The sequence below is a fragment of the Myxine glutinosa genome, chromosome 11 (genome assembly GCF_964187855.1).
Source record: "Myxine glutinosa chromosome 11, kmMyxGlut1.1, whole genome shotgun sequence".
Taxonomy (NCBI): Eukaryota; Metazoa; Chordata; class Myxini; order Myxiniformes; family Myxinidae; genus Myxine; species Myxine glutinosa.
Window position 1 is genome coordinate 31212622 of NC_136271.1, and position 14821 is coordinate 31227442.

At 43.8% G+C, this 14821-nt stretch overlaps 1 protein-coding gene across 1 annotated transcript in view; it reads right to left on the reverse strand.

Annotated features, from left to right (window-relative positions):
• Positions 1–14821, reverse strand: part of LOC137436537 (hexokinase-1) — a 77817-nt gene that overhangs the window by 54039 nt on the left and 8957 nt on the right. Inside the window, exons 2-3 of the mRNA XM_068130408.2 lie at positions 6507–6669; positions 590–738 (exon numbers count right to left, since the gene is read on the reverse strand). Coding sequence (XP_067986509.1) covers positions 590–738; positions 6507–6669 — 312 coding nt within the window. The remainder of the gene's footprint in view (positions 1–589; positions 739–6506; positions 6670–14821) is intronic.

Genomic DNA, 14821 nt, shown 5'->3' on the forward strand with positions numbered 1-14821 from the left:
TGTTATAGTAAAATGAAATCTATAATCATCTCAGATATGGTGGAAATGTTTTGAAACATATGTCTGTTTCTTTGTTTGCGGGAAGAAATGCGTTGGTGGTTGTACTCAGAGTTGGGAAAGTTATTCTGAGTTGGGATGGCCACCTCCAACTTAAAGTTGCCTCTTGCTGCTTCCGTAGGGAGCAGGTGTTTCTCGTTAATTACCTACTTACAAACCAGCATGGAGGCAATAAAAACATAAATCTAACAATTGGAAAAAGTCTAGTACATTTTACTTAGAGTTTAAAGTGATATGGGAAAGCCCAATGTTGACACTTCCCCAACTTCAGTGCAACACAAAATAATGCAGGAGCTCAGTTGACTTCTAAATAAAGCAAAGAAAGAAGAATTAATGTAATTAATAATAAAGAAGAATTTAATAATAATAAAAAAGAATTTAATAATTAATAATAAAAAAGAAATAAAGAAGAATTAAAGAATTAATAAAAAGAAAACGTTGTATCTTGTATACTTGATCTTGTATACAGAAAAAATAAAAAAAATAAAAAGATTTCCATTGCATTGGAGCTATGGCACAATCAATGCTACACCTGCGAGGCAGTTCCTGTCAAGACAGTTTCTGGCATGTCATAGTTACGGTCCTCCATATGGATCTGAGCCGAACCCTCCTGGGCTACGGTGACGCGCATTATTCGGAATGTTGATCCACCCAAATCCAGTGCCAGGAATTCACCTTTCTCTGCACAAAACAACAAAACATAATATTTATAAGTATTATAAGTACATACAGACACAAATCTTGTACATGTGAGTGTAAATGGCAGCAATGGTTAAAATAAAAAATAACAAGTGTTACGCCTAGGTCCCCCGTCGGTGAAGTGATGAGTTGACAAAGTGGAAGATGCAGAAAACATGCTATGATATGATATTTCGCTCAAGGTTCAGACATATATGGAGGCGGCCATCTTGGATTTTGACGTGGCGACCCAATTTACAATAGCGTTCTTCCTTATGCCGAGATACACCCACACACCAAATTAGAAGTTGGTACTTCGCTTATTTTTCAAGATATTCACCTCACAAGGTTCAGACATACATGGCGGCGGCCATCTTGGATTTTGACGTGGCGACCCAATTTTCAATAGCGTTCTTCCTTATGCCTAGATACACCCACACACCAAATTAGAAGTTGGTACTTCGCTTATTTTTCAAGATATTCATCTCACAAGGTTAAGACATACATGGCATCAGACATACATGGCGGCGGCCATCTTGGATTTTGACGTGGGTTGCACCCACACACCAAATTCGAATGCGGTCCTTCGCTTACGCACGCACGCAAACACGCACGCACACACACACACGCACGGACACACGGACGGAGGGGAAAGCCATAGTCCCCCTTTCGCTACCCTGTGCGACGGGGCACAACAAGCGTTACGCATAGGTCCCCCGTGGGTGAAGTGATGCGAGTTGACAAAGTGGAAGACGCAAGGCGGCCATCTTGGATTTTGACGTGGCGACCCAATTTTCAATAGCGTTCTTCCTTATGTGTAGATACACCCACACGCCAGATTAGAAGTTAGTAGTTCGTTTCTTTTTCAAGATATTTCGCTCACAAGGTTCAGACATACATGGCGGCGGCCATCTTGGATTTTGACGTGGGTTGCACCCACACCAAATTAGAATTCGGTCCTTCGCTTACGCACGCACGCACACACGGACGGAGGGGAAAACCATAGTCCCCCCCTTCGCTCCGCGGTGCGACGGGGGACAAAAAATTTAAAACAGCATAAAATAACTTTGCATCTGAAAAACAAATTTGACCAAATAACTGATAATTTCATCGTAAGTGGTATTTGTGGGAAATTTCACTCAAATTGCTGATCGTCAAATAATTATCCAATCATTCACTGGAGGTTGTTCTTCCCCTTCCTCTCAAAATTTGTTTAACATGCAGCAATTCATCTGGAGCGCGAGCTCTAATGAGTTGCTACTTGTCGTACGTACTTAAGTGTGTCACAAAGAGATCAGATTGGGTTGGCCGAAGCATCTCAGCTCGACTTTATAACAAATACTTTCTATCACTTTAAGGAGGGGTGGAGAGTGAGGGACATGGAACAGAACTGTTGTTACAAGCCTTTAGTTGTTGCAAGTATTGAACAGGGTGTAGATATTACAAGGGTTGTAATAAGATCTAAGGGTTGTACAAATACATAAAAGCACCTTCTGTCCATGTCCTTCATGATTGCCATTTTGGAAAACTACCATGGACAAGACGTGGGATTCTGCCTCAGTCTTGAGCAAGAACAAGAACAAGTTCAAATGAAGAAAACAACGCTTAATGATGCAAACATCGTACAGCCCCTCTCCTTGTCATTGTGAATACAAGAATATGGAGGGGAGAAACACTATGGGCTTACTTATGTATCCTTATATGTTTGTTTTCTGTGTTGAAAGTACAATTATTAATTGTTTTTTATTTGAAATTTTATGTCAAATTTATTTGTTTATTTGAAATTTTATGTCAAATTTATTTGTTTATTTGAAATTCGCCCTAAACAGGGCAGAGAGCCACTAAATGTGAAGGGCTACCGAGAAAAAAAAACTGGCAAAATCTTCACCGAGTCTTGAAACAAGGAAGCCTCTTCACAGGACCACTGTGCAGGAGGAGGTAAATCGGCCATGCGGAAATGGCCAGTTGTACACATGACATGCAATTGAGCTACCCAGTAGTCTCAGAAATCTTTCCAAATTTGTGCATGTAGTCTAACATTGTCAAGTCCGCGGCCGATGAAGACCAGCCTTGGACGGATAGGCAAGGTGGTCAAGCCGAAAATTGGTGGTACTTTTTGGCACGCACGGGACAAAAGGCACCGGGGTGCTTACTTGCATGGACGAAGGCCACAGAGTTTTATCCAAAACCCAAGACCATGCAAACAAGACACGATAAATGAAATGCAACAATAATAATAGATTAATAAAAATTAAGCCAGGAACGAAAATGAAAGGTGAGGTAAATATAGTATCCTAATTGAGGTACCTCCACACACAGACACGAAAACAGCCAGGGGAATGATTTTAAAAAAAGAAAGCTCCCTCGAAGAGCACCGAGTCAAACAACACCCCTGGCTCCAATGCTGCAAGGTTTTCTGGGCTCCGAACAGTTCTCCCCAAGCGCACACGAGAAACACAACCACCCGCCATGAAGCCAGCACCAGAGCAAGAGTGATTTCTTCCTCCTCCTCCTCCTCCTCCTCCCCCTCCCCCTCCTCCTCCTACGCCACACCGACCAATCGCCGAGTTCCACCCAATCACTCCATGGTTGGGCTCGACCAATGACGAAGCTCGGGGCGTGGTCTGCCGGTTACGATCGTTTCCACGCCCCTCGTCCCACTCTGGGGGTGTGGCCTTGTTCCTTAGTCAGTTGGTGGGGCGGGGGGTTACTTGTAGATCATAATGTCCGGTACTGTCAGCATTTATGCCGGAAGTTGTGGTTTAATGGAGCGCTCATTGTTATCATTGTTGTAATTGTAAAGATGTGGGTTTTTATGACCGGCCTTGTAAATATACTAACACAGAGAAAGTCACAGGAGGCAATCACATACTGGGGAGATTAATCTTAAACCCTAGAGCTAATTAGAATGTCTTCATGGTAACAAAAAAATAACTAGATGGTATTCATAGACTACTTACCCTGCACAGTCAACTTGTTGCGAGCCAACTCTTCTGTTTTTGAACATTATTTTTTTTCTTTGATCCAATATGGCCGTCAGACCACGTGAGCGATGACATAAATTTATATTCTCTAATAATTGTTGCATAGATCATGCTAAATACATTTCAAACTGATCAGACAAAGCGTTGTCCCTGTCGAATTATGATGTCACAATTATGGCACCAATGATGTCATCGTTAGCAACATTTATTCCCTATATGGAGTTCTTTACAATGAGCCATGTTTCAATTTTTTTTTCCATGCAGCGATTTTGGAGATAGAAGTGCAACATTTTTCGGTTTTTCCAAGATGGCACCTGTACCACATGACCTATGATGCCATGATCATTAAAATATTCTACAGGAGGTGCTCCTATGGTGAAAATTTCGTGCCCATCAGACCAACAGTTGCTGAGAAAAAAAATTCACAATGATCGGATAAGTGTTGTACTTGTCGAATGACGTCATAACAAAGGCACCGATGACATCATTAACATATCTTATTCCCCAAGGGGAGTACTTGACAGTTGACAATGAGCCATGTTTCAATTTTTTCCATGGAGTGGTTTCGGAGATAGAGGTGCAACTTTTTTCGATTTTTTCCAAGTTGGCGTCTGTACCACGTGACATATGACATTATAATTATGAAAAAATTCTACAGGAGGAGCCGCACATATTCTGAAAATTGTGTCCATCGGACTAACAGTTGCAGAGGAATTTTTGTTTTATTCATACTGATCAGATCAAGCATTGTAGTTGTCGAATTATGACGTCATAATTAAGGCACCATTGACATCACTATTAAAAAACCACCTTTAGAGGCCATTTTTCCCCGCAAAGCGGGGGTTGGCCTTTTTCGGGAACCGTGGTTGTTGTTGTTTTTCGGTCCCCTTTTTGAAGCAATGTTTTACGGCCGGATGCCCTTCCTGACGCCAACCCTTTTTGCCGCCTTTAACGACAAACAGGGAATTACCAGTGAACTGGTACTCAATTAGCCGACCTCGGAAGGATGACAGGCTGAGTCAACCCCTGAGTCAACATCACTATTAACACATCTTATTCCCCATGGTGAGTACATGACAATGAGCCACGTTTCAAAAAAAAATTTCCATCGAGCGGATTGGGAGATAGAGGTGTAACGTTTTTCCAAGATGGCGCCCATACCACGTGACCTATGACGTCATAATTAGGAATAAAAAAAAATTATACAGGCAGAGGCGCTTCTATAGTAAAATTTCGTGTCAATCGGACCAACGGTTGCCAAGAAAATGAATTTTAAAAATGCAGACAGCACACCGCACATGTACGCAACTGAATGCTTAACCCCGCAATTTCGCTTCGCGAGCGCAGGGTAATGATAATAAAACTGACAGGCACACACAGGCAGACTATCTGAAAACATAATGCCTCTGGCTGTGGGGGCATAAAAACACGAGACAGAGTTTTTAACTGCAGAGTGTTATCTGATACCAAACCAGATCAAAAAATGAAGGATATATTTTAAGGTAGATGGGAGATCTATATATTGTAACGGATTTGAGAATCCTGTTGTTGTAAATATCACCCTCTGTCAATTGTAATTCTTTGTAAATACCTCCATTTTTGTAAAGGTCAAAGGTCGTCCCCTTAGCTAGTCCATGTACAAGCACGTAGGCCACCATAGAACCTCTATAGTTATTTCTTATTCTATGTTAGTTTAAGGCTGTGTTTCCCATCAATTGACTGCATTGCACCAAATGACATAAGATAGTTCCCTTTTCAAGTTTCCCCCAAATCATCTCTTCAAAGTGCCAGTAACATTGGGCTGTTTTCTTCAGCGTTTGCCACCGTTGCATTGGGCTGTTTTCTTCAGCGTTCGCCACCGTTGCATTGGGCTGTTTTCTTCAGCGTTCGCCACCGTTGCATTGGGCTGTTTTCTTCACCCCAAACTCCATTACGCACGCGGTCAACTCGGGGGAGAAGGGCGTGGCCGGCCCATCGTCGTCAGGAGGTGGAGCCAGGAAGCCCTTGCGCCCAACCAGGACTCGGTGGCTATGGCTTGGTAGGGCGTGGCTATAAAACCGGTAGAGGGAAGCCCCACCCAGGAGATGACTGAGGGAGCCAGAGGCGTGCAGCGACAACCAGCCCCTGCCGTGTGCAACGAAAATACGTGTGCCTACCGCCGCCTTGCTCGCTTCCAGCCCGGAGAGGACCTTCTTGCTGTGCCGCCCTGCCAAACCTGCCAGCCCTGTGGTCCCACCTTCCTCTCCCTCCAGCCAATCCAATCTGCAATTCCCTATTCGTGTGAGAGTTCGTTCTGTCTGTATTGTCCTGTGTATAAGTAAGCTCGTATAAGTTAATAACTGCACTGTGTCTTCTATTTTTCCCTGTAAATTACATTTCTTTTCTTCTCTGCTTTGGTTGTGTGTAAATAATTAATAAATCCCTGTGTTCTTTCTTTACCCCTTTTGCTTCTTCACATTCGGTCGCTTTAGAGGTTTCCACATTGAACACCTGTGGCACGATTTGGCCAACGTATAGGATCGGGTTTAGTTTTGTTAAATGGCTCGGACCGCGGGCTGCTAAAAACCGCTCGGCAAATACCATCTTGTCCGCGGTCTCGAGCAGAGTTGCCCACCTGCCTCGTGGAGGGAGCAGGGTAGCTTCAGGATCGGAAACGGCCAGTGCAAATAGAAAGGGGATTAGCCCCCCCCCCCCCCCGCTAAGGGGAGTGCCGTCCCCGTTTCCATAACAATATTATAGTATATGTGCATATAGACTCCCACACTGACATACAGACCAAGCTTATACCTGAGCCATCGGGTGTAGAGCGAACAAACGTTGGCAGCATGCGCAAGGAAGATCGGCCACGGGTATCTCGGTTGAGGCCCAACTCTATTTCACCCTTCACTCGCTCCATTAAACCACGCAAGGTTTCGTCTGGAATCTTCATTTCATATAGATATCGTTCCACCTGTCCCGAAAAAAAGGAAGAAAAAAAAAAACAACCATGTTAAACTTCAAAGACCAGAATCATGAAAGTAAGTGCCTGATTCAGGAATGTATTTACTTCAACTTTACTTTAACCATGTATTTACTTGAACTAGCAACACCTGCTCCCTCTGGGAATGGCTTGGGGGTTGAGGGAGGTAAGACAAATAGTTTTTGTGCCATGGCTAGTAATAACCCCTCTCTCCAGCTGTGGTCAATAAACCACATGTACAGGCGAGCATTGCAAGTCTCTCCACGTTCGGCCTTTGACCTTTTGAACCCCAAGTTTAATTAGTTTGTCTTTGTATTCTAGTCCACAGTCATGCCAAGTTTGGTCAAAACCACTTTAGCGTTCACAAGTTATCACAGTAACAAAATTCTGCTATCTTCAGCTGGTGGTCACATGACCCAAAATCTAATCAGTTCATATTTGAATCAACACTTTGAACCAAGTTTGGTAAAGAAACGAGAACAATGCAACTGCCTCGCCAATATGCTTGCTCCATGTACTCCCTGCCCGTGGCAACAGGTAGACGCCCTCGTTGACCATCTTAAAAATAAACAAGTTTGATTTAAATCCCTTCAGCTGTTCTCATGTATCACATTTTTACCAGCCATGACAGGTTTCACATCGATCGGTGAAGCCGTTTCAGAGAAGGGTTTTTTTTTAAATGTCGGCTTTCAAGCTAATATGGCTACCAAACCACATGGCATATGACATCAAAAATGTACACTCTGCATATGTATGGGTAAGGGATCACGTTTGTGAAGTTTCATGTTGATTGCATGAGGTTTGTTTTTCTATCCAAGATGAATGCCAAACCACGTGACCTACGGCTGTCAAACCATGTGTAAAGTTTCGCATCAATACTAGAGGGGAAACAGTTTCTGAGATACAATTATTTAATATTGCTGCGGTTTTGAGATTGGCACATTGAAGGCATTAAAGGTTAAAGGTTTGCCCCTCATAGTTAGTTCTATGAGCAACATATAGGCCCATTTGTAGTATAGTTATGTCTTAGTATGTGTAAGAATAGGCCAGTTCCCCTCTTAGTGCCTGCGTTGTGTAAAGACAAGAGATTAGGCCCCATTCATTTTGTTCCAACCTCCAATTCTACCTCTATGGGCGTAATCCAGCCCGCGCCCCATTCGGCTGACCACTAGTCGAGTAACACGAGATAGGCCTGAAAAGGTGGGGGCGGCGTTGACGTCGGGAGCGGCAGAGGCGATGACGGTAAGCCACCAGCCAATCAGAGCTCTAGCGGCATGGCGTGGTAAAGCGAGTCTGGTGAGTTCCAGAAGGTTCGCGGGGCGTACCTATATAACCCGCTGCGCAAAGCCCTCCGAAGGACACATTGCAAAGGACTTGTTGGGAGGGACCTGCTCGTAAAGGACTTGCAGAGGATACGCGCGTTGTTTGAGGACTTGCAGAGGATACGTGCGTTGTTTGAGGACTTGCGTAGAGAGAGAGAGAAGAAGAGGCGTTGAACCGTACAAGTACGTGGGCGCAGCCAGACGCGCCGGTAACGCATATAGCGCATTTCCAGCCACACGAGTAAGCGCGGCCATAGCCGCAAGTGAATAACCGCCAGCCGCGCCTAAGTCAGCTCCCTACCAATTCGCCCCGTGATACCCCGCTCCGTTTAGACGACACGTGGAGAGCTCCTGCTTCACCTACTTCCATCTCCAAGGGACGTGCCGGGGGCCGGAGAGAGCTGCACGGGAGCCATCCCTGGACGCGCTGGTGAACATCAACCTGCCCATCAGCAATCCCCGTGTGAGTGTGTGTGTGAGATGGGCCCGTTTGTCCTGGGTATTAAGAATAAGACTGTATAAGCTACTCTATGTCTCTTCATCCTGTACTGTACATTCGTGTGATAGTAATTAAACCATTTGTTCTTCCTGTCTTTCCTGATTCGATCGTACCTGTGATTTCTCCATTGACTACGCGTGGTACGAATACGATCGCTCCAATCGGGTAAGTGATATCCAGTAAGTGATAATAGCGCGAATCACGTGTACGCAAACCGCTCGGCGTATCACCAACACACGTGGTTCGTGCGGGGCTTATCTCCTCGTTTCGGGGGCAGCGCTAGAACTTAGGTAACAGCGAATGTGGTCCTGAAACCCTATTTGGTGCTGTCCGGAAGGGACGTGATAGGTCCCGGGTCGCGCCAGGTCAGTCAAAGACAAGGGGACTAATCCCCCCTTGGTAAGGGGAGAAGGCCGGCGGCGGATCCGCAACAATATTTTCCTTCAATCCAAGATGACTCATGTTTTCGTGATAAACCTTTAATTGCCATGCCTAGTCAATGACACGTAAAGTTTCAAGTCGTTTGCTTCAGTGGTTAGGGAGGTGTTTCTTTAAGGTTTGAGGTTAAAACCAATATAGCTGCCAAACCATGTGAATGATGTCAAAAATTCAATATTTCAATACAAATGGGTCAGAGATCATGTACATGCAATTTCAGACTTTTAGGAGATGGCAATCGATTAAAGCATTTACGGTTGGTATACCACTTCACTGATGTCATTATCATGATTTTGTTCCCCATTGGGAGTACTTGACAATGTGCCAAGTTTAAAATTTGGCCATTCAGCGGTTTCCAATAAGTTTTTTTTTCATTTGCGTTTAATCCAAGATGGCCGTCATACCATGTGACCTATGACATCACAATTATATATTCTTTAAAACATTCTACATGGGTGTGGCTCCTACCCTAAAAGTTGCGTCTTTATCAGACATGTGGTTGCTGAGAAAAACGAGGTTTAGCCCGTATGGACGGACAACCCGAAAACATAATGCTTCCGGCCACCTTCGGGGGTGGAGGCATAATAAGCAAGACCGAAAGTCTAGCATTGGTGTAGCCGGGCTCGTTTGATACTTTAGTTGAAGAGAATAGTATGATATGGGTGGAGATGCCACTTAGCAAATAATGTAGGTATTACATTTTTTTTAAAGTACTGTAAGTCTCTGAGTTGTCATCATGAAAGTCAAGAGATTGCATTGAGACACTGGTTTATTCTATGTTTCGCGTCAACCATGAACAAACCATACATCGCTTCAATCTAGAAACTTTGCAATAACAAAGGGATTACAGTGTTACGATTACATTTACTATAATATTAGTATTAACGCTATTATTATTACTAGGGCATGCCCGTACTATATATATATCTAAAATTATATCCCCCCCCTCTATTTACATGAAATGGTTTGGTACATTCGCAAAGCCAAAGCGAACGGCTTGCGAGTACGGTGACAATCCCCCCCCTCTATTTACATGAAATGGTTTGGTCCATTCGCAAAGCCAAAGCGAACGGCAGTTACGAATCGCAGTTACGATGAATCGCAAAGTAGTTTTAATTAGTTTTAAAACATAGTTTAACGGCAACATAGTTTGCCAACGTGAAATAAATGAATACGCTCTCAAATGTGCCGTCCGAGGCAGAGTCTGTTCGCCACGTTCGGCACACGTGATAGCTCGCTGCTCTCTGATTGGTTGAATCGTTTTTTGGACATAGCTCGGTAACTACTTCTCCGATTAATATGAAACCTTGAAAAGGCACATCCTCAGGTCCCCAGCAATATACCTGGCAAGTTTAAAGTATATCGGACCCGTGGTTGTCGAGAAACAGCGGTCACAGACATACAGAGATTACTGGAATTATAGATAGATTACGGAAACAATACTACTGTATTAAGAAACCTGGGCTAATTTGGCCGAAACGGCCTGAAGGTGAGGCATGAAGCCTAAGGCCTATAAGTACTGTGTTGTTGGAATACCCATAAAAGCCTGCGCTTTCGATATTTGATGGTCATTTTAACAATCGGTTTGTTTGTGTTTCGCACTGAATGAAAAATGTAAAGGTAGAGCATGGTGATTGTGATATATGAAAGGTTCGACAATATGTTCAGCCTGAACGGCACAGGAATCAAAATGGCGGTGTGTGGAGTTAGCTATCGTACGCCGTGATGACATCACAGACGTAATCACATCACGTCACCCCTGTCATGTGACCATATCCTCAGCTCTGATTGCTGTACGTTTGAGGGGACATACATACATACATACATACATACATACATACATACATACATCCAGACAGGCAGGCAGGCAAACTGTTTTAGATGGCTTTGTCCTTTGGGCTATGCCGTAAAAATCAGCGTAACTATCAGTTCAAGCTATCAGCGTAACAAAAATTGATCCTTGATGGGCAGATGAAAAACCCAAAGACAATTCCTCCTGCACCTTAGGCAGCGAAGGCATAAAAATTTTTTTTAGAATGCCACTCTTCAATGTTGCGGTCAACCGATTTGCCCAAGTTAACTTTCCTTCAAGGCTTTGAATACATAATGTCCACAACTCAAATACATAATGCCTGCTCATTACAAAAAACAATTTATGCTATTAATTATAATTTTAAAACAGTCATAAAGTAATGGTTGTATTAACAATCAGTACCTTTAAAATGTATTTGCCTACAGCAGCTAAAATGTAGACAATGCATGCACAGGTACAGCATAACCATATGTGGACAATTAAAGAAAGGAAGAAAGGAAGAAAAACTAAAACTTGCACCAAAAAGTAGGAGCAACGGTGGAATCGGTAAAACCTTGCTGCATTGCCCTCAAGTGGGAGAAAAGAGGAATAACGTGGGAAATGACCATTAAAACTTGTAGTATACAACCCTCCCCCTTCCTTCCCTCCCCTAATCTCACCTCCCTCTCCCCTCTCTCCTTCCCCTTACCCCCACTAATCCCATTACCTCCCTCCCCTTCCCTCATCTCATCTCACCTAATCTCTCCCCTCTCCCCTTTCCCAATCCCATCTCCTCCCTTCACCTCTCACTCCCTCTACCTTCTCCCCTCCCATCCCACCGCCCCCCCCCCACCCCCTCTTTTCATATTCCTAGCACAGAACGACTGCGTTGCCCTGCGATGCTGGGTAATTTTACTCGTCGTTATAACATTCCATGGAAAAAGTTTCCAACGAATCGCTATATCCAAACTTTGTGACAAGCTTTGACCCCAATTATTTAGCCAGAAAATCACAAAGTACAATAACTCAACTGATCTTGAACATGGTTTTTTTTTTGTTGTTTTTTTTCCCTTAAGTGTTGAAGAACAAAGCCCTGCCTCGGATGGATTGAGGTGTCGGAGCGGCGCTCCAGTGCGCTCTGCAAGACTACATCCTTACCCTTATTGACATGACTGCATGTGTACTGCAAATAATTCTGGGGATAATCAGGCCTTCAATTCACCATCTTGGTTTCTTGATACTGCTTGTAATACTGCCTGACCAAGTTACACTACTAATATTTACTCATGACATACATGCTTAAAATAAACTGCTGCATAACAAACTGCATGACAACAACCAAGAGAATGCCCTCATTCCATGTTTAGCTGTTACCAACCACTCCGAAAAGGTGGAAGTTATGGCAGAGTTAGACCGAAAGAGTAAATGTTAGCATCACCTGTTATTGCAAACAGAATGTGGAAGCAGATTGCAGATCAAACCCCAAATTTTATTCCCGAAAATTCCGTGCGGTAAACGTGTGACATCAACAAGTTGGTATAGGTGCAACAAACTGTTTCATGAGGAATTTCAAGCAGCAAAGACAATTTTCAATTGGTGCTGAAAGTTCTTAAGCCATGACCAGCAAAGGAACAATTCTGCCAAGTTAGAGTTCCAGCAAATTTCTCCCAGTTGGACAAACTCTCACACAGACAGACTATCAAAAATAGCTAAAGTAACGTACAATTTAAAATGTTCTCGAATGCAAACGACAACATTTCAGCCCTCTACCTGCAGGTAACCGTTTTCTGCCGCCCTCACTCTCCCCATTTGTTTGTTGTTTATTCATTCCTATATTTGCCATGTCCATATATGGCCCTACTTCCTGACTATCAGTTTGTCAACTTGTCACCACTTTTACCTCCATTGCCCTCACTCTTTCAGAAACCAATGAACCTCGATGATAATACATACAGTTCCACTAATCACAGGTGATAAAATGTGACCCGTTTCTATATTCGCGGAAAAGTGTCCCGCGAAGTAGCTGTGTTATTTTCTATTCGTTGTTTTCCATGAAATCGTGGGGTTTTTTTTCCCCCCCCTATTAGCGGCCGTGTTCCATGAATGCGCGGTTTTTCAGGGGCGCAAAAAAAAAATTCACAAGCTGTTCGCTTGACATACGGCACAGGTATTTCTAAAACCCATCTTTCACCAGCCATGCATAAAGCAGCGGGACATACACAAAAAAATATATATACGAGCTGCGAGCATGACCTGCTTATACATTCACTGCTGTGTGCTTTGTGTTTTCATGGCTTTCGTGGCTGCAAATTGTTGTCAACCTTCCCAGATTATCGGTGACATTCTCTGGATTCGCCTCACCATTCGCGGTTTGGTCCTCTATTCGCAGATTTTCACGGCTCGGGAACCTATCCCCCCTTTTTCCATTGAAACAATGCCCCGCTATTTGCGGTTTTGCAATTCACAGATTTTCTAGGAACGTATCCCCCACAAATAGCGGGGTCCCACGGTGTATATATACAGTGGAACCTTGACTTACGAGTGCCCCAACTTACGAGTTTTTCGAGATACGAGCCGTCGCTCGGGCGGTTTATTGCTTTGAGATGCGAGCCGAGATCTGAGTTACGAGCTTTCGCCACCCGGTCACGTGGTCACGTGGTTATCTTGCCGTGCAAGTACAGTATCTCTGCCGTATAGCGCTGCATTTTTGTTTTCGCATGTTGGTTATTTTGAGGTTACGCCACCAGATGGGTTCCGGTCACGTGGTTATCTTGCCGTGCAAGTACAGTATCTCTGCCGTATAGCGCTGCATTTTTGTTTTTGCATGTTGGTTATTTTGAGTTTACGCCACCAGGTGGGTTCCGGTCACGTGGTTATCTTGCCGTGCAAGTACAGTATCTCTGCCGTTGCACTTGCCGTGCAAGTACAGTATGTGAAGGCAGCTGAAGATTTTATTATAACTGAGAAGAAGAAGAGGATGATGTGCTTGGATATAAAACACGCAATCGTCGAAAAACATGAGCGAGGTGTGCGTGTTGTCGACTTGGTGAGACGGATGTGAAGGCAGCTGAAGATTTTATTATAACTGAGAAGAAGAAGAGGATGATGTGCTTGGATATAAAACACGCAATCGTCGAAAAACATGAGCGAGGTGTGCGTGTTGTCGACTTGGTGAGGCGGATGTGACGGCAGCTGAAGATTTTATTATACCTGAGAAGAAGAAGAGGATGATGTGCTTGGATATAAAACACGCAATCATCGAAAAACATGAGCGAGGTGTGCGTGTTGTCGACTTGGTGAGGCGGATGTGAAGGCAGCTGAAGATTTTATTATAACTTTTGCCGAACTGATAGAAGCCGAAGGATACACCCCCCAGCAAATCTTCAACTGTGACGAGACAGGGCTCTTCTGGAAAAAGATGCCGAGGAGGACGTATACAACGGCAGAGGAGAAGAGCATGCCAGGCCACAACTTGTTCAGAGTGCCGGTGATAGCTCGCCTTCTCTTTGTGGAAGACACGGTGAGATCCTTAACATCCAACAACTAATGGGACGCAAACGGGGCGCCCAGTTTAGCGGTACACACATTGATGAATCACCCTGCCTGTGAAACACCGACATGACAGGTTATAGCTGGGTCGGGATTCAAACCCAGGCTGGACAGTTTAGAGTCAAGTGTGCGTACCTCCAGTCCAGGCCATCATGCCAACTTGTATGCTGCATACAGGTGAAATATAAAGCGCGACATATTTATATATATATATATATATACAGTATTTCAAAAAAAATTGGTGTGGTTTTTGGGGGGCTGGAACGGATTAATAGCATTTCAATTCATTTTAATGGGGAAATTTAATTTGAGAAACGAGCAAATTGAGTTACGAGCTCGGTCACAAAACGAATTAAACTCGTAAGTCAAGGTTTCACTGTGTGTGTGTGTGTATATATATATATATATATATATATATATATATCTATCTATAATTCCAGTAATCTCTGTGTGTATGTATGTATGTCTGTATGTCTGTGACCGCTGTTTCTCGACAACCACGGGTCCGATATACTTTAAACTTGCCAGGTATATTGCTGGGGA